We start from the raw sequence: 26278 nt of genomic DNA, 5'->3' as shown, positions 1-26278 counted from the left end.
ACATCCTAAGCATAACAGCTACTCGACCTATACTAGTAGGACTCATGGGTGGATATATTTATGCACGTAGTTTTCATAAAATGCCTATAACGTAAATGCACAACACACACACATATATATATATATATTCAGTTATTATTTAAAATAAGGGTTATGCACTGGGGCTTGCCTTGGGCAGGCGCGGTGTCAGCAAAGTCAGTGATGGGTGGCTCCGAAACGTCCTCCTGTATGAGGATCTCCTCCTCATACTCTTCGATGACTTCATCGTACTCCTGCTCGTCGAAGGTCACGATCTTTAGTGGCTCATTCTCTATATGCATGCAGCGATGATGATGCAATAATTAATATTTAGGCAACCATAACTCTTAAAATAAGAACACGCTTATCATGCTAACAAGCTAGCTCTACTGATCTTATACCAACTAATTTCTTAAATGATTTCATGTGCTTTAAATTAGGGTATGTTAGCTACCTTAATAAATTAGCTATTCAGAGGCTACAAAAATTATAGAGAGCATCTAATATTATCATGAGTCTACTGTAAAATTTTTAGGGCTAGCATTTCTACCAATGCAACAAAAAGCCATTCCCTAAATAACCATAATAATAACAAGCAACCTAGAATCAATAAGTAATCCTAAAACATCGTAAAACCATACGAACAAAATACACCAACAGATAGCTCAGGAATTTAGGAATCTAACAAAATTTATTTCACAATAAATAAATAAATTCAAATGAGCTCTAGAGATGAAGAAATGATATTATTGGAGGAGGCTAATCATGCTATTGGACTTGTTGACTTGCACCTAGCTGTAAGTCTAGAAATAATGGAGAAGGAAAATGAAGGAATCCTTGCAGGTTAGCTACCTCAGTCGATTACAGCTCGAAGAGGAAGATCGACAGGGCGAGCTGGAGCTTAGAGAGAGAGAGACTGGAGAGGCGAGAGGAGCGAGTAGCGGTGTAGGACGACGGCGAGCTCGGTGTCGCCCTTTTATAGGCGGGAGAAGCGAAAGCGCGACAACGACGCGTCGTAAAGTTAGTGGCTAACTAGCTTGCTTAAAGGTAATAAAGCGTTGCTTGTGCACGACGTGCTGCTTGGATGAACAGTGTTTTCTACGGTGAACAACGTTTCCTATGGTGAACAGTGTTTGCTGCAGCGACCAGTGCGAGACGTGCAAGATGCAGTGAACCGTGTTTACTTCATGCTACAGTATTCTGTGTTGCTGCAGTGCTGACGTGTGGAAAGGGTGCCTGAGCTGCGTTTGCAGAGTAGCGAGCGAGCGGCGTGCTTAGCGGGCTGAGCTTATGAGTGAGATTAATGCGCAGCGTGTGCGATGTTGTTGCTACGATCGGTCGTCGCTATGCGCGTGCTGCGCGGGCTAAGTAGAGTAGTGTGCCTTGTGCGCGCTCTGGGAATTAGGAAAAAAATGAATAGCGAGAGATGGAGTTGGACTAGGATGATAATAGTGAGTTGAGCTATGCTAGAGAGTATTTGGACAAGGAATAAATTAGAGCTCAAATTGACAATTAGTGCAATAAAATTTAATTTCTCATTTTACCACATGCAATAATACATAAACATGATGCTCATAACATGATTTTAGCTAAAAACTGTACAGTGTAACACCGAAGATGTTATAAATCTACCTCCCTAAAATAAGATCTTGACTCGAGATTTCATGTGCCTAGTGTGAGAAGAAGGTAGAAAATATATTTCGATGCAGCAACTAACTATCAGAACCAGAGAGGTGGGAGTAATGCTTTAATAGGTAACTTTCTTGTTCCCATGTGGCCTCATCCTCTGAGTGGTTTTGCCATTGCACTTTGTAGAACTTTACCACATTGTTCCTCGTCACTTTTTCTTTCTCATCTAGGATTTTTACACGATGCTCAACGTAAGTCAAATCTGGTTGAAGGGGAAGCCCTTCAATTTCCACAGCTTCATCAGGCACCTGCAGATATTTCTTCAACTGGGAGACGTGAAACACATCATGCACCGTAGACAAGATATCGGGGAGCTGGAGTCGATACGCCACTGGACCACACTGTGACAAAATCTTGTAGGGACCCACATATTGGGGAGCTAACTTACCATGGATACCAAACCGATGCACCCCTCTCATAGGAGACACCTTGAGATACACATAATCTCCCACTCCAAACTGCAAAAGCCTCCTTCGTTTGTCCGCATAAGACTTATGTCTGCTCTGAGCTGCCTTCAAGTGACTTCGAATAATGCCTACTTGCTCTCGAGCTGCTTTGATGAAGTCTGGACCAAAGTAACCACGGTCGCCCACTTCAACCCAGTTAAGTGGTGTTCTACACTTCTTGCCATACAGAGCTTCAAACGGTGCCATACGAATGCTCTCCTGGTAGCTATTATTGTATGAAAATTCCGCTAGCTTCAAGCAGACATCCCACTTCTTAGGAAAAGAAATAGCATAAGCTCTCAACATATCCTCGAGCACCTAATTCACCCTCTTAGTTTAGCCATTAGTCTGGGGGTGATAGGCTGAACTATAGAGGAGACTAGTCCCAAGACACTCCTGGAGTTGCTCTCAGAAGCGAGAGAAAAAAACTGATCCCCTATCAGAGATGATAGTGAGGGGAACTTCGTGTAGGGTCACAATTCGATCAAAGTATATCTCAGCATACTTCCTGACTATATATTTGGTGTCCACCAGAATAAAGTGAACAGACTTGGTGAGACGGTCCACAATGACCCAAATAGAATCATAGCCTTTGGATGTGCGAGGCAAACTCACCACAAAGTCTATGGAGATATCTTCCCACTTCCATATAGGAATAGGCAAGGGCTGTAAATATCCTAGAGTACGCATATGATCTGCCTTAACTCTACAAGTGTCGCAATCCACGATGTGCCGGGTGATGTCCTGCTTCATGTTGGACCACCAGTACAAGTGGTGCAGATCATGATACATCTTAGTGCTACCAGGATGGATAGATAGTTTTGAATGATGGGCTTCATTCAAAATCTTCCTTTTTAGCTCATTGGATGGAACCACCAGTCTATCCTTGTATCTCACTACTCCATGATCATCAAAACTAAAGCGAGGGCCACGCCCCTCGGCCATCAATTTTTTAATGTGGGGAATTTCTTCAGGGTCTTGCTTTTGCTCTAGAATAATCTGCTCAAGCAACTCTGAGGTCAAGGCAATGTGAGCCAGCACTTCTGCATGGTTGAGAGATAAAGTTGTTTCCTCAACCTGATGTGACTTTTGGCTCAAAGCATCAGCCACTACATTGGCCTTTCCTAGGTGATAATAGACTTCTAAGTTATAATTCTTTATCAATTCTAACCATCTCCTCTACCTCATGTTCAGCTCAGACTAAGTGAAAATATACTTGAGGCTCTTATGATCTATAAAGATATGCACTTTGTTGCCTAACAGATAGTGCCTCCAAATCTTTAGAGCGTGGACTACTGTAGCCAGCTCTAAATCATGAGTAGGGTAATTTACTTCATGCTTTTTCAGTTGGCGCGAAGCATAAGCTATCACACGCCCATCTTGCATAAGCACACACCCCAACCCTGTCTTCGAGGCATCATAATATACATCAAAGGGTCTATCAATATCTGGTTGAGCCAACATAGGAGCAGTGGTCAGAAATGTCTTTAGAGTTAGGAAAGCTTCTTCATAGGATAGGCTCCAATCAAACTTAGCTTCTTTTTGAAGCAGCTTGGTCATTGGTTGGGCTATCTTGGAGAAATCTGGAATGAAACATTAATTGTACCTAGCTAGACCAAGGAACTAACAAATTTGGTGCATAGATCTGGGAGACTTCCAATCCAACACATCTTGCACCTTGCTGGAATCTACTGAAACACCGTCAGGTGTCAACACATGCCCCAAAACTGCACTCGATCTAACCAAAATTCACACTTGCTGAATTTAGCATAAAGCTTGTGTTCTCTTAGTTGAGATAGTACTATCTGAAGGTGTTGGGCACGCTCTTCATCATTCGTGGAATAAATTAGTATATCATCAATGAATACTACCATAAACTTGTCTAGCTCTAGCATAAAGACTGAATTCATCAGATACATGAAGAAGGCAGGAGCATTGATAAGACCAAAGGACATCACTAGGTACTCATACAGCCCATACCTAGTAGAAAAAACTATCTTTGGTATATTATGTGGTCTAATCTTGATCTAATGATAGCCTGAGCGGAGGTCAATCTTCGAGAACACCTTGACACCAGCTAGCTGATTGAATAAAGTATCTATGCGGGAAAAGGATACTTGTTCTTAACTATTACCACATTAAGAGGGTGGTAATCCACACACATCCATAGAGTAGCATCATTCTTCACAAAAATGGCTAGGCAACCCTATGGTGAAGAAATAGGATGGATGAAACCTTTATCCATTAACTCTTCCAGCTGCTTTTTCATCTTAGCCAATTCCCTTGGAGCCATGCGGTATGGGCGTCTGGAGATAGGGGCAGTACCAGGCTCTAGCTCAATGGAGAATTCTACCTCTCGGTCCGATGGCAACCCAGGAAGATCTTCAGGGAAAACATCTAGGAACTCACATACCACAGAGATGGAGGTAAGATCAGGAGAGGCTTCAGCATGGGTAGTAACAGGTAAGACTAGATCTGAGGGTACAAGCAGAGACATCCTATCCTCAGAAGAAGAAAGCCGTAACTCGACAATTCTCCGTTTCAAATCCAAGACTACCCCATGTACCCGCAACTAGTTCATTCCAAGAATAGCATCAATGCCTTGCCCAGGCATTACCATGAACTATAGGCGGTAAGTGTGGGTGGCTAATACTAAGCTTACTGTGTCTGTTCAGGTATTAATGAACATTTACGAACCCGCAGTACGGATTCTATAGACATATGGTATAGCCATAAGTGGTAAGTTATGCCGGTCTATAAATCCCATGCTCATAAATGAATGTGATGCACCAGAATCGAACAACACATAAGCTAGATGGGAATCGATGGTAAACATACCAGCCATCACTAGTTCCTGCTGCAATATCTGCTCCACATTTGTGAAATGCACCTGTCCAGACTAGCTGAGCACCTTCCTCTTGATCACGGTCCGTTTGACCAGCCTAGAGTTCGCCGATGGTTGAGCAGACTGAGCTGACTGGTTCTGGGGACACTCCTGAGCATAGTGGCCATCTTTGCCACACTTGAAGCAAGCACCAGGCTTGTTTCCAAATCCCTAGCGATGTGGGACCTACTGTCCCTAAGGCTACTGGGGCTGCACCTGCTGAGTGAGTGCACGGTACTATATGGAAGAAGTCTGAGAAGTCTGCTGGGGCTATCGAAATGAAGGCCCGCCAGATGATTGATAGGCCCCCCCATTAGACAACATGTACCTTTTGAGTATGAGGGTGGCTAGAAGACCCCACAGCCACCCGCTTCCTCATCCACTCTGCCTGGGAACCCCGTTGCAAGCCCTCCATGGCGATGGCAGCGTTCATTAGTGCCCCGAAGGTCTGATAGTTCACCGTGTACAGCTTCTCCTGAAGGATATAAGAGAGGCCACGAAAGAAGCGGTCCTTCTTCTTCTTGTCAGTGTCCACATGAATGCCAACATACTAGGACAAGTGATTGAACTTATTAACATAATCCATCACTGTCATACTCCCCTGACGTAGCTCTACGAACTCAGTCAGCTTCTGGTTGATGACACCAATAGGAATATAGAACTCTCTGAATGTTGTGGTAAACTCCTGCCAGGTTGCCAAATGATCTGGCTGCTACATGGCATGGAAGGTATCCCATCTTGCACTTGCGGATCCCAATAATTGCTGCACTGCAAAGCGCACCTTCTACTCATCGGCCATATTGAGCAACAGAAACTTCTGCTCCAGAATGCGAAGCTAGTGCTCTGTATCTAGGGGCTCATCTATCAGTGTGAAAGTGGGCAGGTGGGTCTTGAGGAAATCTGGGTAAGAGGAGGGTCCCTTAGGATGACGGGCACCACCCCTATTCGCACCATTGCACCCGTGGTCTCCGTGGGCGAAGCCCGCGATAGCTTGCGCCATGATTTCCATGGCACAGGCTGACTCTTGGCGAGTAGCCAACAACTCCGCCATCATCTCTGCGTGAGTCATCGGGGGCGACGGTGGCGAAGGAGGAGGAGCTAGAAGTGGAGCCTCATGGCTCTCCCCGTTGGGCTCATGGGCCTGGCCACTCTCGCCTTGGCCCTCACCAAGATCGTGAGCTGCCCCAGCACTGGTGGTCCCGCGTTTAGACCTTAGATTCATCTATAAGAGATAGGAACCATCCATTTAGAACAACCTTCTCGATCAAAAGTAGGGGATTAGATAAATGATAGCACATCTAATTAAAGCATTCTTTTAATTAACCCTATCACTTTACTAATCCAATTATACGTGTAGGGGGATTTTAGTTTAAGCAAGATGCTAATATCATGATGCATGCTTCAGCCTATACGTTCACTCAAGCCGGAATATAGCGACATTCATAAAATTTTTGGCACATCGCATACTCACTTTCTATATACTAAGCGATTTCTTACGCAACGTAAGTCAGTGTACCTACAGAAAACTAATTAGATAAAACCAATGCCGCTATCCTAGATAGACCATATTGCTAGGGCTTATAATTGTTTACATAATATAATTACATTCTACTTTTCGCAAAGCTTTTGTTGGTCAAATTTTTAAGTTTTGAAAAAGGGTGATGAAACTCGTAACCATTATTGGCTCTGGTACCAACTATGGTAGAACCGCCTAAAATAACATGCTTACGGAAGGTGCTCGCCTTCCACCAGGCACTAAGCACTCCGAAAGCAAGCTACAACGGGCGGTATTCGTCGGGCACACTCTAAGGGAGAACCCAAAATATCCATATTTTCCCCAAGGATCCAATAATGAAAACGAGTTACAATACTTGTCCATTTCATACATCAGAGTTTCTTAAAAGTACATTATTACAATATCAAATATCAGAGCGTGGAATGATAAACAACGGAATTTAAAATACACATCTAGCGATAAGAACGACGATCCGTCTGAGCCCACCAGAAAAATCCTCCACACAAAGATACTTCTCATGCATTACCTGCAATAGGGGTAAATAAACCCTGAGTACACAATGTACTTGCCAGACTTATCTGACTAGTGAGAATAATTTCTTGACTTCAAGGAATATGAGAAGCTTTATGGTTTGCTGATTTATTTTAGCAGAAAGCAATACTAATAGTGAGTCCTTATTTATGTTATTATTATCTATCTAGTCTATATAAGCACAAGTTCTACTTTCAAGCAAGAGTTGAGCAATCAATTCCATTTCTTCTCCTTCCATCTTTCAGTTCTTACTATGGTGCTAGACCCAAAAACAAGCCGTATCAGATCGTCCGGTGATTCGCGAATCAATGCCCCTAGCTGGTGAAGGGTCGAGATGGCGACTAGAGGAGGGGTGAATAGTCTTTTCTATGACTTAATCGCGTCGGCTAACCGATACAAATGCAGAATTAAAACTATCGGTCTAGCCAAGACTATACCCCACTATATGTGTTCATTAGCACCTTGCAAAGATAACAATTATGCAACAAAGGTGCCGGGCTAGCTAGAGCTCTTCTAAACAAATTCTAGGAGCAAGGTTACACAAACCTATGCCACTAGTACTTTAAGCGATAAGGGAGCTCCTACACATGCTAGTAAGCAAAAGCACAAAGCTAACGATGCTCACTAGCAATGCTCAATAACAAGGCAACCAATGCCTAATTAGAGAGCACAAATACTTTGCTACACAAACTAAGCAATGTGACTAACAAGGTTACTAAAACCAAATTAGCCACGCAAAGGAGCTACTTCTATGCTACACAAGCAAGAAGGTAATTAGCAAGCTACACAAGCTATCTAATTACAAGAGCAACAACACAAGCTTAATGTATATGAATGTAAACGCAAGCTTGTGTAACGGGGATGCAAACCAACGGGAAGAACAAGGTTGACACGATGATTTTTCTCCTGAGGTTCACGTGTTTGCCAACACGCTAGTCCCCGTTGTGTCGACCGCTCACTTGGTGGTTCGGTGGCTAATTAGCATCACCCGCTAAGCCCGCACGTCGGGCGCCGCAAGAACCAACCCCTTGAGTGAGGGTAGCTCAATGACACGCTTTTACTAGAGTTGCTCTTCGCGGCTCCCATGGGGCGAGCACAATGCCCCTCACAAGCACTTCTCCGGAGCGCCGCACAAGCTTCTTGCGGGCTTCGACGGAGACCACCACCAAGCCGTCTAGGAGGTGGCAACCTCCAAGAGTAACAAGCACCACCGCCTTGCAACTTGATCACCTAGTGCCACTTGATGCAACCTCACGATGCAATCGCACTAGAATCGCTCACTCACACAATCGAATGATCACTATCAAGTATATGTGTGATGGAGGGCTCCCAAGCACTCACAAGCATGGACACTAAGTCCCTTGAGGTGCTCCACACCAGCCATGGCCGAGGGCCACTTCTATTTATAGCCCCAAGGGCTAAACTAGCCGTTACCCCTTCACTGGGCAACTGGTCAGGCCGACCAGACGCTCCGGTCGTGTTGACCGGACGCTGGACCTCAGCGTCCGGTCGCTCGCAGACGACCACATGTCCCGATTCCAACGGTCACTGACTTGACCGAACGCAGCAGCTTCAACTGACCGGATGCTGAACCCCCAGCGTCCGGTCGTTTCCAGTAAACTCCCGAGCATGACTGGATGCGTCCGGTCAAACGCGATCGGACGCAGCCAGCGTCCGGTCACACTCCAGCTACTGCATCACCATACGTCAGCCTGACCGGACACAGCCTTCCAGCGTCCGGTGTATTCAGATCCAGTGTCCGGTCAGTTGACCGACGCCGGCATCTTCGTGACCAACTCGTTTTCACTTCTAACTTCTTCACCCTTGCACCAATGTGCTAACCACCAAGAATTTGCATCCGGCGCAATAGAAAATAGACATTCCATTTTCCCGAAAGCGCCGACACCACCTCCTTTGTAAATGTGCCAACACTACCAAGTGTACACCACCATGTGTTATGTGTGTTAGCATTTTCACAATCATTTCCCAAATGATGTTAGCCACTCAACTTGCCACGCCACTCGATCCTAGCGACAATGCAAAGTTAGATCACTCGAGTGGCACTAGATGACCGATATGCAAACAAGTTTGCCCCTCTTGATAGTACGGCCATCTATCCTAAACCCGGTCATAAACTTCTCTACACACCTATGACCGGTGAAATGAAATGCCCTAGGTTATACCTTTGCCTTACGCATTCCATTCCATCTCCTTCAACGTCGATGCAACACATGCACCAACACGATCAATAATAATATGATCCACTTCATATCATCACATGATCATATTGGTTCATCGATCTTGACTTCACTTGCTCTTCACCATTGCCATCGTCCATCGGTGCCAAGTCTTGCTCAAGCTTCACCGCCACGCGGTCCATCAGTCCAAAGCCTTCGACTTGCCCTTCACGCTTGCAACCGGTCCATCAAGCCAAGTCTTGTCTTGATCTTCTCCACCTTGATCACATGACTCAATGTCATGTCTCATGTTCATTTAAGCTCCTTCATCATCACATGTGTGAGCTTCGCAACATCTCCAAGCCATTTTCACCTCCATGGCATATGTTGCTCACACACATGTACCTATGGACTAATCACCTGTGTATCTCACATAAACACAATTAGTCCACCTAAGTTGTCACTCAATTACCAAAACCAAACAAGGACCTTTCAGCTGGGTACCCCGAAAACACACACCCCACTTGTACTCCAGGCACAAGCAGGACTAACCCATCACCCTCCTGTCCTGGGTGTCTAGGTCCTCATCCAAACTTGGACTCCAAGCTCCCACTCCTGAGTCCTAGACTCAGTGCGGTGCATGGACCTCCACCATCTCCGCCTCTAATCAGTCAGTCCGAAAAGAGCTGGATCCATGACAGGAGAGCAACGAGTCTTCCCCACACCCATACACAAGTATGCACTTAGGATAATAGATTTGTGACTTGCCTCGAGACTTATGCAACGACCGGTCCTTAATTGACATAAATAGGGAAAAAGTGTAACCGAGCTATGCCCTGTTGGCCGCAGGACACAACCCTTTACACCCACCAGAACCCAACCATATCCCTATCCGGTCACCATTTTCCTTTCCACCATTTTATCAGGAGTGATCATATTTATCGCCTATTTGTGAGCAACGACATGTTACCCACACTACCGACATCCTGAGCATAGCAGCTACTCGACCTATACTAGTAGGACTCATGGGTGGATATATTTATGCACTTAGTTTTTATAAAATGCCTGTAATGTAAATGCACAATACATATATATATATATCCAGTTATTATTCAAAATAAGGGTTATGCACCGAGGCTTGCCTTGGGCAGACGCGGTGTCAGCAAAGTCAGTGATGGGTGGCTCCGGAACGTCCTGCTGCAGCGAGGATCTCCTCCTCATACTATTCGATGACTTCGTCGTACTCCTGCTCGTAGAAGGTCATGATCTCCAGTGGCTCATTCTCTATATGCATGCAGCGATGATAATGCAATAATTAATATTTAGGCAACCGCAACTCTTAAAATAAGAACACGCTTATCATGCTAACAAGCTAGCTCTACTGATCTCATACCAACTAATTCCTTAAATGATTTCATATGCTTTAAATTAAGGTATGTTAGCTACCTTAATAAATTAGCTATTCAAAGGCTACAAAAATTACAGAGAGCATCTAATATTATCATGAGTCTACTATAAAATTTTTAGGGCTAGCATTTCTACCAGTGAAACACAAAAAGTCATTCCCTAAATAACCATAATAATAACAAGCAACCTAAAATTAATAAGTAACCCTAAAACATCGCAGAACCATACGAACAAAATACACCAACAGATAGATCAGGAATTTAGGAATCTAACAAAATTTATTTCACATTAAATAAATAAATTCAAATGAGCTCTAGAGATGAAGAAATGATATTATTGGAGGAGGCTAATCATGCTATTGGACTTGTTGACTTGCACCTAGCTGTGAGTCTAGAAATAATGGAGAAGGAAAATGAAGGAATCCTTGCAGGTTAGCTAACTCGGTCGATTACGGCTTAGAGAGGGTGATCGATAGGGTGAGCTGGAGCTCGAAGAGAGAGAGAGAGAGAGAGAGACTAGAGAGGCGAGAGGAGCGAGCAGCGGCACAGGACGGCGGTGAGCTTGGTGTCACCCTTTTATAGGCAGGAGACGCGAAAGCGCAACAGCGACACGTCGTAAGGTTAGTGGCTAACTAGCTTGCTTAAAGGTAATAAAGCGTTGCTTGTGGACGACGTGCTGCTCAGATGAACAGTGTTTTCTACGGTGAACAATATTTTCTACGATTAGTAGTGTTTTCTACGGTGAACAATGTTTGCTGCAGTGCTAATGCGAGACGTGCAAGACGTGCAAGACGCAGTGAACCGAGTTTATTTCATGCTACAGTATTCTACGTTGCTGTAGTGCTGACACATGGAAAGGGTGCCTGAGCTGTGTTTGCAGAGCAGCGAGCGAGCGTGCTTAGCGGGCCGAGCTTGTGAGTGAGATTAATGCATAGCGTGTGCGATGCTGTTGCTACGGTCGGTCGTCGTTGTGTGCGTGCTGCGCGGGCTAAGCAGAGCAGTGTGCCTTATGCGTGCTCTGGGAATTAGGAAGATGAATAGCGAGAGATGGAGTTGGATCAGAATGACAATAGTGAGTTGAGCAGTGCTAGAGACTATTTGGATAAGGAATAAATTAGAGCTCAAATTGAGAATTAGTGCAATAAAATTTAATTTCTTATTTTATCAAATGCAATAATACAAAAACATGATGCTTAAGACATGATTTTAGCAAAAATTGTACAGTGTAACACCGAGGGTGTTACAACCTACGCTGTATAATGGCAGCACATGTAGGCATGTGAAATTACCATCAAAACATGGTCACTTCGAGTGACTTCAGATCACTAACTACAGAATTTGGTTTATCTTACTGCAGTCCAAACTCACTGTGAGGAAAATAGACCCTAGGCCCATTTACTTTGGATTTTAGTATTTGATGACCAACATAAATAAATTGGACTAATGAATTTATAAGTGATTGTTTTGTAGTACAATAGGGTGCAAGGCATGGCTTGGACGAAAGTGACGTGATGATTCAATGATCAACACCTTAAGCAAGACCTTAGAAGCACAAGGGAAGACCCAAGATATCAAGCAAAGTCCAAGTACGAAGATAGAAACCAAGTCGAACGCAAGATCGCAAAGAAACGAGCTCACAGAAGTGACCGAACGCTGGCAGAAAGTGACCGGATGCTCCGATCAAGAGGCTCGGTAAATAGGCGTCAGTAGCAATGACCGGACGCTAGCGGCAAACCAACCGGACATAGGACAGCAGAGTCTGGTCGAGTGCAGAAAGGTTCCAGAGCGGCGATACTACGATCGGACGTGTCCGGTGGCATGTGACCAGACGCTGGTAGCGTCCGATCGGTGGATCATGGCTCCAACGGTTGGAACAACCGGACGCGTCCGATCAGGATGACCTCAGCATCCGCTCAGTAGCAGAAAAGGGGCATTTCGTCCCCAATGGCTACTTTCTCAGTAGGGCTTATAAATAGACCCCCCCAACCGGCCATTTGAGTATGGTGAAGCTGAATAAACATATCAAGGGTGTTGATACACCATTTTAGTGATCTCCACTTGTATAGTGCTTAGTGATTCATTAGGTGATTAGTGTAGGTGCTTTGCGAAGTGCTTAGGTTGATTAAACCACCGCTTATGCACTTGCTCTAGGTTTAGGCCTAGTGTTTAGTGAGGTTTGCATACCTCTTACCACTCGATGTTTGCGCGCACCATTGTTGTACATCGGAGGGCTTGTAGTCTTGCGAGATGACACCAACCATGTTTGTGGTGTGGCCACCACCGTGTACCGAAGGGAACAAGGCCCGTGACATTTTGGCCGAAAGCTTGATAGTGAAGACGGCGGGGAGCATCCAGGAGAGGCTTGCCGGAAGGCACATCGGAGACCCACTTGCACGTGGAGAAGGCCCGAGGCTATCCACGAAGTTACCCGACCGGAAGCTTGGCCCTTGCAAGGGATTCCTTGCGAGGGACTCCAACGAGGACTAGGGAAAAGCTTGCGTGCTTCTTGATACCTCGGTATAAATATCATAGTCATTGATAGGAGTTTGCATATCTCTACCTTGCTCTTTAGCTTCCACATTTATATTGATTATATTACTCCTTTTGCAGTAGAGATAGCAACACACTAGTAAAACCATAGTTGCACATTTAGATAGTTTATCTATTTACATAGGTTTTGCTAGGGTTAGAAAAAAAAGCCATAGTTTAGAGTTAGAATTTTAAGTTGCCTAATTTACCCCCACTCTTAGGAATAAATAAATAAATTCAAATGAGCTCTAGAGATGAAGAAATGATATTATTGGATGAGGCTAATCATGCTATTGGACTTGTTGACTTGCACCTAGCTGTGAGTCTAGAAATAATGGAGAAGGAAAATAAAGGAATCCTTACAGGTTAGCTACCTCGGTTGATTACAGCATGGAGAGGGAGATCGACAGGGCGAGATGGAGCTTGGAGAGAGAGAGAGAGAGACTAGAGAGGCGAGAGGAGCGAGCAGCGGCGTAGGACAGCGGCGAGCTCGGTGTCGCCCTTTTTGTAGGCGGAGAACTGAAAGTGCGATAGCGACGTGTCGTAAGGTTAGTGGCTAACTAGCTTGCTTAAAGGTAATAAAGCACTGCCTGTGAACGACGTGCTACTCGAATGAACAATGTTTTCTGTGGTGAATATGAACAATGTTTTCTATGATGAACAGTGTTTGCTGCAGTGACCAGTGCAAGACGTGCAAGACGTAGTGAACCGTGTTTACTTCGTGCTACAATATTCTGTGATGCTACAGTGCTGACGCGTAGAAAGGGTGCCTGAGCTGTGTTTGTAGAGCAACGAGCGAGCGCCATGCTCAGCGGGCCAAGCTTATAAGTGAGATTAATGCGTAGCGTGTGCGATGCTGTTGCTACGGTCGGTCGTCGCTGTGCGCGTGCTACGCGGGCTAAGCAGAGCAGTGTGCCTTGTGCGTGCTCTGGGAATTAAGAAGAAGATGAATAGCGAGAGATGGAGTTGGATCAGGATGATAATAGTGAGTTAAGCTGTGCTGGAGAGTATTTGGATAAGGAATAAATTAAAGCTCAAATTGAGAATTAGTGTAATAAAATTTAATTTCTCATTTTACCACATGCAATAATACATAAACATGATGCTCATGACATGATTTTAGCAAAAACTATACAGTGTTACACCGAGGGTGTTACAACCTATGCTGTACAATAGCAGCACATGTAGGCATGCGAAATTACCATCAAAACATGGTCACTTCGAGTGACTTCATATCACTAACTACAGAATTTGGTTTATCTTGCTGCAGTCCAAACTCACTGTAAGGAAAATGGACCCTAGGCCCATTTACTTTGGATTTTGGTGTTTGATGACCAACACAACCAAATTGGACTAATGAATTTATAAGTGATTGTTTTGTAGTACAATAGGGTGCAAGGCATGGCTTGGACGAAAGTAACGCGTGATGATTCAATGATCAATACCTTAAGCAAGACCTTAGAAGCACAAGGAAAGACCCAAGATATCAAGCAAAGTCCAAGTACGAAGATAGGAACCAAGTCGAACGCAAGATCGCAAAGAAACGAGCTCACAGAAGTGACCGAACGCTGACAGAAAGTGACCGGATGCTCCGATCAAGAGGCTCGGTAAATAGGCGTCAGTAGCAATGATCGGACGCTAGCAGCAAACCAACCGGACATAGAACAGCAGAGTCTGGTCGAGTGCAGAAAGGTTCCAGAGCGGCGATACTACGATCGGACGTGTCCGGTGGCATGTGACCAGACGCTGGCAGCGTCCGATCGGTGGATCATGGCTCCAACGGTCGGAACAACCAGACGCGTCCGATCAGGATGACCTCAGCATCCGCGTAGTAGCAGAAAGTAGGGATTTCAGTCCCTAACGGCTACTTTCTTAGTGGGTCTTATAAATAGACCCCCCCAACCGGACCATTTGAGTATGGTGGAGCTGAATAAACATATCAAGGGTGTTGATACACCATTTTAGTGATCTCCACTTGCATAGGTGCTTTAGTGATTCATTAGGTGATTAGCTGTAGGTGCTTTGCGAAGTGCTTAGGTTGATTAGACCACCGCTTATGCACTTGCTCTAGGTTTAGGCCTAGTGTTTAGTGAGGTTTGCATACCTCTTACCACTCGATGCTTGTGCGCACCATTGTTGTACATCGGAGGGGCTTGTAGTCTTACGAGATGACACCAACCATGTTTGTGGTGTGGCCACCACCGTGTACCGAAGGGAACAAGGCCCGTGTCAGTTTTCGACTGAAGCTTGATAGTGAAGATGGCGGGGAGTATCCTGGGAGAGGCTTGCTGGAAGGCACATCGGAGACCCACTTGCACGTGGGAGAAGGTTCCGAGGCTATCCACGGTGTTACCCGACCGGAAGCTTGGCCCTTGCGAGGGATTCTTTGCGAGGGGCTTCAACGAGGACTTGGGAGAAGCTTGCGTGCTTCTTGATACCTCGGTAAAAATACCAGAGTCGTCGATGGGAAATTGCATATCTCTACCTTGCTCTTTAGCTTCCGCATTTATATTGATTGTATTACTCCTTTTGCGGTAGAGATAGCAACACACTAGCAAAACCATAGTTGCACATTTAGATAGTTTATCTATTTACATAGGTTTTGCTAGGGTTAGAAAAAGAGGCCATAGTTTAGAGTTAGAATTTTAAGTTGCCTAATTTACCCCCACTCTTAGGAATAAATAAATAAATTCAAATGAGCTCTAGAGATGAAGAAATGATATTATTGGAGGAGGCTAATCATGCTATTGGACTTGTTGACTTGCACCTAGCTGTGAGTCTAGAAATAATGGAGAAGGAAAATGAAGGAATCCTTGTAGGTCAGCTACCTCGGTCGATTATGGCTTGGAGAGGGAGATCGACAGGACGAGCTAGAGCTTGGAGAGAGAGAGAGAGACTGGAGAGGCGAGAGGAGCGAGCAGCGGCGTAGGACGGCGGCGAGCTCGGTGTTGCCCTTTTTATAGGCGAGAGAAGTGAAAGCGCGATAGCAACACGTCGTAAGGTTAGTGGCTAACTAGCTTGCTTAAAGGTAATAAAGCACTGCTTGTGCACGACGTGCTGCTCGGATGAACAATGTTTTCTGTGGTGAACAATGTTTTCTATGGTGAACAACGTTTTCTATTGTGAACAGTGTTTGCTGCAGTGACCAGTGCGAGACGTGCAAGACGTGCAAGATGCAGTGAACCGTGTTTACTTCGTGCTACAGTATTATGTGATGCTGCAGTGCTGACGCGTGGAAAGGGTGCCTGAGCTACGTTTGTAGAGCAGCAAGCGAGCGCCGTGCTCAACAGGGCCGAGCTTGTGAGTGAGATTAATGCGTAGCAGTGTGCGATGTTGTTGCTACGGTCGGTCGTCGCTGTGCGCGTACTGCATAGGCTAAGCAGAGCAGGGTGCCTTGTGCAGTGCTCTGGGAATTAGGAAGAAGATGAATAGCGAGAGATGGAGTTGGATCAGGATGACAATAGTGAGTTGAGCTGTGCTGGAGAGTATTTGGACAAGGAATAAATTAGAGCTCAAATTAAGAATTAGTGCAATAAAATTTAATTTCTCATTTTACCACATGCAATAATACATAAACATGATGCTCATGATATGATTTTAGCAAAAACTGTACAGTGTAACACCGAGGGTGTTACAACCTATGCTGTACAATAGCAGCACATGTAGGCATGCGAAATTACCATCAAAACATGGTCACTTCGAGTGACTTCATATCACTAATTGCAGAATTTGGTTTATCTTGCTGCAGTCCAAATTCACTGTAAGGAAAATGGACCCTAGGCCCATTTACTTTGGATTTTGGTGTTTGATGACCAACACAACCAAATTGGACTAATAAATTTGTAAGTGGTTGTTTTATAGTTCAATAGGGTGCAAGACGTGGCTTGGACGAAGATGGTGTGATAATTCGATGATCAACACCTTAAACAAGATCTTAGAAGCACAAGGGAAAATCCAAGATATCAAGCAAAATCCAAGTATGAAAATAGGAACCAAGCCTAACGCAAGATCACGAAGAAACAAGCTCACATAAGTGACCAGACGCTGGCAGAAAGTGACCGAACGCTCCGATCAAGAGGCTCGGTAAATAGGCATCAGTAGCAACGACCGGACGCTAGCGGCAAACCAACCGGACGCAGGATAGCAGAGTCCGGTCGAGTACAGAAAGGTTTCAGAGCGGCGATACTACGACCGGACATGTCTGGTGGCATATGACTGGACGCTGGCAGCGTCCGTTCAGTGGATCGCGGCTCCAACGGTCGGGACAACCGGACGCGTCCGATCAGGACGACCTCAGCATCCGGTCAGTAGCAGAAAAGTGAGATTTCGTCCCCAACGGCTACTTTCTCAATGGGTCTTATAAATAAACCCCCCTACCGGCTATTTGAGTATGGTGGAGCTGAGGAAACATATCAAGGGTGTTGATACACTATTTTAGTGATCTCCACTTGCATAGTGCTTAGTGATTCATTAGGTGATTAGCGTAGGTGCTTTGCGAAGTGCTTAGGTTGATTAGACCACCGCTTATGCGCTTGCTCTAGGTTTAGGCCTAGTGTTTAGTGAGGTTTGCATACCTCTCACCACTCGGTGCTTGCGCGCATTATTGTTGTACATCGGAGGGGCTTGTAGTCTTGCGAGATCACACCAACCGTGTTTGTGGTATGGCTGCCACCGTGTACCGGAGGGAACAAGGTCCGCGGCGTTTCGGCCGGAAACTTGATAGTGAAGACGGCGGGGAGCATCCGCGAGAGGCTTGCCGGAAGGCACATCGGAGACCCACTTGCGCGTGGGGGAAGGCCCGAGGCTATCCACGGAGTTACTCGACCGGAAGCTTGGCCCTTGCGAGGGGCTCCAACGAGGACTATGGGAAAGCTTGCGTGCTTCTCGATATCTCGGTAAAAATACTAGAGTCGTCGACGGAAGTTTACATATCTCTACCTTGCTCTTTAGCTTCCGTATTTATATTGACTGTATTACTCCTTTTGCGGTAGAGATAGCAACACACTAGCAAAACCGTAGTTGCATATTTAGATAGTTTATCTATTTACATAGGTTTTGCTAGGGTTAGAAAAAGAGGCCATAGTTTAGAGTTAGAATTTTAAGTTGCCTAATTCACCCCACTCTTAGGAATAAATAAATAAATTCAAATGAGCTCTAGAGATGAAGAAATTATATTATTGGAGGAGGCTAATCATGCTATTGGACTTGTTGACTTGCACCTAGCTGTGAGTCTAGAAATATTTGAGAAGGAAAATGAAGGAATCCTTGCAGGTTAGCTACCTCGGTCGATTATAGCTCGGAGAGGGAGATCGACAGGGCGAGCTGGAGCTCAGAGAGAGAGAGAGACACACTGGAGAGGCGAGAGGAGCGAGCAGCGGCGCAGGATGGCGGCGAGCTCGGTGTCGCCCTTTTTATAGGCGGGAGAAGCGAAAGCGCGACATCGACGCGTCGTAAGGTTAGTGGCTAACTAGCTTGCTTAAAGATAATAAAGCACTGCTTGTGCACGACGTGCTGCTCGGATGAACAATGTTTTCTACGGTGAACACTGTTTTCTATGGTGAATAGTGTTTGCTACAGTGACCAGTGCGAGACGTGCAAGACACAGTGAACCATGTTTACTTTGTGCTACAATATTCTGTGATGCTGCAGTGCTGACGCGTGGAAAGGGTGCCTGAGCTGCGTTTGCAGACCAGCGAACGGGCGCCGTGCTCAGCGGGCCGAGCTTGTGAGTGAGATTAATGCGTAGCGTGTGCGATGCTGTTGCTACGGTCGATCGTCGCTGTGCGCGTGCTGCGCGGGCTAAGCAGAGCAGTGTGCCTTGTGCGCGCTCTAGGAATTAGGAAGAAGATGAATAGCGAGAGATGGAGTTGGATCAGGATGACAATAGCGAGTTGAGCTGTGCTGGAGAGTATTTGGACAAGGAATAAATTAGAACTCAAATTGAGAATTAGTGTAATAAAATTTAATTTCTCATTTTACCACATGCAATAATACATAAACATGATGCTCATGATATGATTTTAGAAAAAAAAACTGTACAATATAACACTGATGGTGTTACAACCTACGCTGTACAATAGCAGCACATGTAGGCATACGAAATTACCAACAAAACATGGGCACTTCGAGTGACTTCAGATCACTAATTGCAGAATTTGGTTTATCTTGCTGCCGTCCAAACTCACTGTAAGGAAAATGGACCCTAGGCCCATTTACTTTGAATTTTAGTTTTTGATGACCAACACAACTAAATTGGACTAATGAATTTGTAAGTGGTTGTTTTATAGTTCAATAGGGTACAAGACGTGGCTTGGACGAAGGCGACGTGATGATCCGATGATCAACACCTTAAGCAAGACCTTAGAAGCACAAGGGAAGATTCAAGATATCAAGCAAAGTCTAAGTATGAAGATAGGAACCAAGCCAAACGTAAGATCGCGAAGAAACGAGCTCACAGAAGTGACCGGACGCTGGCAGAAAGTGACCGGACGCTCCGATCAAGAGGCTCGGTAAACAGGCGTCAGTAGCAACGACCGGACGTTGGCGACAAACCGACCGGACGTAGGACAACAGAGTCCGGTCGAGTACAGAAAGGTTCCAGAGCGGCGATACTGCGACCGGACACGTCCGGTGGTATGTGACCGGACGCTGGCAGCGTCCGATCAGTGGATCGCGGCTCCAATGGTCGGGACGACCAGACGCGTCCTATCAGGACGACCTCAGCATCCGGTTAGTAGCAGAAAAGCAGAATTTCGTCCTCAACGGCTACTTTCTCAGTGGAGCTTATAAATAGACCCCCAACCAGCCATTTGAGTATGGTGGAGCTGAGGAAACATATCAAGGGTGTTGATACACCATTTTAGTGATCTCCACTTGCATAGTGCTTAGTGATTCATTAGGTGATTAGCATAGGTGCTTTTTGTGAAGTGCTTAGGTTGATTAGACCACCGCTTATGCGCTTGCTCTAGGTTTAGGCCTAGTATTTAGGGAGGTTTACATACCTCTTACCACTCGGTGCTTGCGCGCACCATTGTTGTACATCGGAGGGGCTTGTAGTCTTGTGAGATCACACCAACCACGTTTGTGGTGTGGCCGCCACCGTGTATCGGAGGGAACAAGGCTCGCGGCGTTTCGACCAGAAGCTTGATAGTGAAGACGGCGGAGAGCATCCAGGAGAGGCTTGCCGGAAGACACATCGGAGACCCACTTGCGCGTGGGGAAGGGCCGAGGCTATCCACGGAGTTACCTGACCGGGAGTTTGGCCCTTGCGAGGGATTCCTTGCGACGGGCTCCAACGAGGACTAGGGGGAAGCTTGCGTGCTTCTCGATACCTCGGTAAAAATACCGGAGTCGTCGACGACAATTTGTGTATCTCTACCTTGCTCTTTAGTTTCCGCATTTACATTGATTGTATTACTCCTTTTATGGTAGAGATAGCAACACGCTTACAAAACCGTAGTTACACATTTAGATAGTTTATCTATTTACATAGGTTTTGTTAGGATTAGAAAAAGATGTCATAATTTAGAGTTAGAATTTTAAGTTGTCTAATTCACCTCCCACTCTTAGGCGTCACGATCCCCTACACTCACCGACCAGTGTTAACCATCGATCATATGAAATCAAAGGTACTTCTTCCAGGTCACTAAATTCTTTTAGCGCTCCACATATGGTGACACAGGATTTGTGAGTGGTAAAGCAGTTGAAACCAATTCTGAAATATGTGGAACTCTGGAGAATACATGGAGTCTTTGTCCAGAAGGTTTTCCTAACTCTACTCTGTCAATCATCATCCTCACTCTTTGCATTCCTCTACCATCCTAGCCTTTGCATAAATGTTTGACAGTGTCATAGAATTTCCAGCATTCTGTGGCTCCGCCTGAACCGGATGCTCTAGTGCAATCCTTCTAGATTACACATTGTTATGCATCCTACTTACAGACACCAAAGCACCCCCAGACAACTGCATTTGGTATCACTGACATCCGACAGATAAATTCCAAGGCCTCCACGAACCTCCTATCACGTTCAAGCAAATCCACAATGCGGGCACACTGTTCAGTAGTTATGACGAGACCAACAACTGACAGAAAGCGCTGCAATAGTTGAAGCCCTTCATCAACCAAGCGACAATGAAAGCATGCCATGAGAATAGCCGTGAATGTCAGAGTCAGGCTTCATAACACAGTGCAACATCATGTCCACAACTCTGCAAGTTGAACTATCCAAATTGAGCAGCACTCACTAGGTCCTAATGCACATGCGAAGGAGTCAATTCACCTAGCGACACTTAAATAACCATATTGAACTTCGAGTTCCCCTCTTAATGTTACAACAATCTATCCTAAATCCGATCGCGCACTCTATTCGTCTTGACCAGTAAAACAAACACTATCTTTACTATTGCCTTGAGCCCATAGGATTTTGTTTCTCTCTTTCTTCTTTTCCAAGATACGAGCACTTGATCACCATTTGTGGCCATCACCATCACCATTTGTGTCGTCCTTGCTCAACCATGGATGTGGACATAACCTATCTCATCTACAACACTACTAGGATAGAGGTTAGTCACTTGGTTGTCTCAATTATCCAAAACCAAAAACATGGCTTTCAACCTTGGAACATTTAATTGTTCAAATATATTTTTTAGAGTAACAGGGCACTGCCCAAACATAATTTTTTTTTACAGAAGTAGCTAATTAGGTAGCTTTTTTTGTCATTGCATCCAGAAATGCGACACATAGCACCAAGGTAGCTTAGGTATGATGCCCTACCTAATAGATGACCTTGCAAGCCGAATGCTCAATCCTTACCTTGGTTTTTCCTAGCAGAAGGTGCGACAAATTTCGTAGCTAATCTTAAGCTCAATTAAAGAGAAAGGTCATGACTAATATGCGCTAAGCAAAGAAGGGGCGACGTGGCTGAATGAGGTGATAGATTTTGAGGATCAAATATGAACTCGGTTATCTAAAGACTCTGGTATCGAGAGTTTAGAAACCTTCATATGGTATAACTTTTCTGCTGATCATTTGAGATACATATGCAGGAGACCTTTTGCCACGCTCCATACTCATCACGGTTCTTGAGTTTAAGCTAACAAAACATAGCAGAGCGTTTAATGCAACATGCTTTCAGTTCCGGAATCCGATTGATACATAATTCATGTACTGTTACAGGATGGCATGCTCATCTGAGTTCTTTCCATGGTAATACATTTTCCTATAAGCAGGAGAAGATCCTTCAGTTGCACGTAGCAGAGAAAACTAGAATACTTGAGTCAACTCATCCATGAAAAATGTCAAGCCAACTCTTGCAGCAATTTCTCCAGTGCATCAGAAACAAGAGGAATGCGGAGACAATCTTGCCCATCAGAGTGCTTCCTGATCTTAACCAGATCATGATCTTTAAACTCAGTCAGGTGTGAATTCAATGTCACTTGACTGCTTACCAGAAAGCGCTCACGGCATTTTGTATACAAACTGCTGACTGGCATACCTGAGAAACAAAGTAAGTTTAGTCAGTATGCAACATTCCAACTCTTCAGGAAAACATATACACAACAAACTCACCTTCCTCCTTCTCATTTGCCAACTGATATTCAGCAAGAACTCTGAAAACACTTTGTGCATTCGGTGTCAGACTCTGCAGAACAACGAGAGCAGTTTTTGTGGTTTGGGCGTGACCACCACTAGCTAGGATCAATGGGTAGAACACGCCTTCGACTTTGTAATGCGCAAAAGTCGGGACATGGTACCAGCTCCACTTGAACTGTTTGTGCACCATCTTCTTGTCCCACACTACAGTAGTTTCAGTTTATTATATCTTTTACAGTAAATACACTAAAAAAAACGGGCGTACCCAGTGCAGAGAGCTCCCACTCTGTGCGGGGTCTGGGGAAGGGTGTTAGTGGCAAGCCTTACCCTCACCTGTGCAATGCGAGGAGACCGCAACTCGAACCCGGGACCTTCCGGTCACAGGCGGTAAGACTCTACCGCTTGCACCAGGCCCGCCCTTCTTACAGTAAATACACTAGGGAAGGATAAAGCTACATGTGCAAGGAACTTACATAAAGGGGCATTAACATGGTCTATTGATGCAACAACACGGACCTGTGGGCAGCAAGAAATTTGTGCTAGACACTGTTGTGATTCAGCATCACGCAAAGCAGGTCCGTCAACATTATGAATAAGAAGGCACACGCGATCATCCACATCATCTGATGTCTGTCTCATTAGGAATGAGATGATGTCCTCTGTTGATTGTGACGGAAACTGTTGTGACAACTGGGACCTTGTTCCTGGCTGTCTCTTGCGTTTAGCTTTTGTTTGATCCCAGAACATTTCAGCTATTGTTGCTAAGATCTGAAAATGCAATAGATTATGCCAGAACTTAATGGTCCTTTTCAAAGGATGTACAGAGCTATGCAATCTTCACGAGAATAACATCAAACAGAACTCCACAAGCACTTTCTGACTCAAATGGTTACGAATCCAAATCACATGCATATACTTGTGTCAGATTTGGGAATCTAACAAAAAGATTAACCCAGTAAAACTTCCTCACCAGTACACATAAATAAGCCCAGATTTTCAATAGCAATCCGAGCCAGGAAAAATAATAGGCAAAAGCTAACCATTCAAGAATCAAGAAAATGTAAAAAGTACAAATATTTAGGACCAGCACATCTTCTAGAGTGCACAGGGTTTCCTGTCCCAAACTATTTAGGCCCACATCCGGAGTTTTCTGTTCTTCAAATTTGGAAACCTATCCTCAGACAAAGGCTAAAGCAGATTCAAGCATCAAAACAGAAATTAAACTGGCATAATCAGCTTAGAATCACAAGTTCATGCATTCATTCTTCGTGTATACTTTGCCTTTTCCACATGGATTGGAACTCCAATGCATTTCATGACTCATGCTTAAGATTTCAAAGCATTTGAACAGCAGCAGGGCAGTACAAACAATCCTGCAAACTACTGCAGGGAACAATATTGGGCAGACAAGACCATACCTGTTTCAAATTGACGGACGGAAGGTAGCCATTGATTACAACGACAGTGAAATCAGTCAAGGTAGTGGAGGCAAAATCCTCGAGCAATTGCTTCTTAGATCCAAACCCATACATCAGGAGACCAAAACCGCATCTACATCAGAAAAATGCATCTATCACTCACTCACCCCTACCGACAACAATAACATTGGCCAAACCAATCCCAATGTTGCATTAGTACTACGGGTTTGGGAAGAGACCTTAGTTCGAACAGCCAGTTGCGGTACTGGTCCTTGTAGCTTCTAGTCAGAGCCTCCACCTCTTCCTTGTGCTTCGGAGGGATCTCTGCAAGGGATGCACGCAACACCTGCAGAGAATCAAGATATCTCAAATTAGCCAATCATACCCATGGATTCTGGCGGCTAAAGGTGAGGATGTGGTCCGCGGGTGTGGGATGGGACAGCACTATACCTGCTCGTCGACGAGGTTGAGGTCGGAGAGCTTGCCCGCGGCGGCACGGGCACGCTTCTTCCCAGATAATGGCTCCTTCTCCTTGGCCAGGAAGTAGCTCCTAGAGAACCCAGCCTCCTCTTCCTCATCCTCAGAACCGGAACTAGCCGCTGCACGTCCGCCTCTCGGTGCCATCAGTGGTGGACCCTAGGCTTGATTATTCAAATTTGAAAGGGTGTCAAAATTTTTTTTGGCAACCTAATAAACTCATAAAGCCTAATATTTGAGACCTTTGCAAGAAAACCCTCAAATCTATAGTTGCACTCCTTTTTCTCTTCATGTTTGAGACGTAAAATTAAATCCGGAAATAGTAAATTAGACTAGGGGACTAATTTGGGGAGTATGTAATTTGCAGGCAAACTCAGGCTCTCCTCGTTCCAGTTTACAAGTGATTCACAAATTGCAATCCCTAATTTATTGAAAGGAAAATTGGGAAGCCAAGAGACTTAATTTGAACTTACATCGAGAGACAGAGAAGTTCACCCGTCGGACGCTGGACTGCTGGCCGCTCACCGCTCGGACCGTCCTGTGGGCTGCGGCCTGCGCGGGCCGCGTCGCTGCTGGCTACTCTGCTGCTCCGGCACTGCGGTGACTCCGCGACTGGCGGCTGGCGCACTCCTGGTCCCGGGCTCCCGGCTGCCGCCTGCCGCCTGCCGCAGTGCTGCTGCGGGCAGCGAGCTGCGGCGCTACGCGCCTGCACCCTGACTCCCTCACCGGGCGTCGGCAGGGGCTGCCCGCAGGCCGCTGATGTCTCCTGCTGGGGTTGCGGTAAGGAAGAATTTGGACTGCTGGGCCTTATTGGGCGGGCCTTCAGGTGGGGAGAAAAAGGGCTCTGATAGTTTTTAGGATAAGCATCTTTCGTTGATGGAAAAAGTTCACATTAACTTGCTCAACTTTTGCGAAAATCCGCTTTTCCCTCTCCTAAACTTCAAAATCGGGCAAAACACATCCCTCAACTTTTAAAACCGTTCATCTTACCTCCCTGGTCCGGTTATAAGCGGTTTTGAAGGCGGTTTTATCTTTTTCCTTTTTATTTATTTCGGCTGAATCTTTGAAAAATCATAGTAAATCACAGAAAAATCATAAAATAGAAAATCTAATTTTGTTGGACTCCACATGAGTAGATCTACACAGTGAACATATAATATGGTATGCTTTAGTACAAATTTTTTATTGTAGCTTTAGATCTATGCTTTTCTATAATTAAATGGAATAATTCATAGCTGCAGTTTCTATGGTGCAGCTGTGATGATTTTTTTATGGTGAGCTAATAATTATATGTTTAAACTGTAGTAAAAATTTATACTCATTGGATCATGTATAACTTAGTTATAGATTTTATTTAGGTTTATCCTTGTTAAATATAGGTTTATGCTTCTTAGACTGGAATCTCGCAGCTTACATGCACATACTACTTATGTTTTTCTCTCAAACAAGAAACACTCTAAAAGTTTAGTCTACCATGCCATAATCTGATATGATTTTGCTTTTAAACATTATTAGTTCGCGATGCAGGCAATGGAGAGATGTAGGAGCGGAGGCAGGGACAAATTGGGTGCTGGCATTGCCACTAGGGAATATT

General features: G+C 45.0%; 1 protein-coding gene across 3 annotated transcripts in view; it reads right to left on the bottom strand.

The window, feature by feature from the left end:
• LOC136535603 (origin of replication complex subunit 2-like) overlaps positions 1 to 25987 on the bottom strand; it is a 31170-nt gene extending 5183 nt beyond the window's left edge. The window contains exons 1-7 of one of the 3 annotated variants that reach the window (XM_066527921.1): positions 25158 to 25979; positions 24658 to 24843; positions 24447 to 24553; positions 24208 to 24340; positions 23263 to 23557; positions 22766 to 22993; positions 22264 to 22691 (exon numbers count right to left, since the gene is read on the bottom strand). In XM_066527921.1, the coding sequence (XP_066384018.1) occupies positions 22495 to 22691; positions 22766 to 22993; positions 23263 to 23557; positions 24208 to 24340; positions 24447 to 24553; positions 24658 to 24831 (1134 nt within the window). In that variant the 5' untranslated portion in view covers positions 24832 to 24843; positions 25158 to 25979 and the 3' untranslated portion in view covers positions 22264 to 22494. Of the gene's footprint in view, positions 1 to 22263; positions 22692 to 22765; positions 22994 to 23262; positions 23558 to 24207; positions 24341 to 24446; positions 24554 to 24657; positions 24849 to 25157 lie in introns of those variants that run through there. The other 2 variants (XM_066527919.1, XM_066527920.1) reach the window with 2 other exon arrangements.
• Positions 25988 to 26278: the final 291 nt, after the last annotated feature.

The sequence above is a fragment of the Miscanthus floridulus genome, chromosome 2 (assembly GCF_019320115.1).
Source record: "Miscanthus floridulus cultivar M001 chromosome 2, ASM1932011v1, whole genome shotgun sequence".
NCBI lineage: Eukaryota > Viridiplantae > Streptophyta > Magnoliopsida > Poales > Poaceae > Miscanthus > Miscanthus floridulus.
This window is presented reverse-complemented; position numbering and strand designations above follow the sequence as displayed.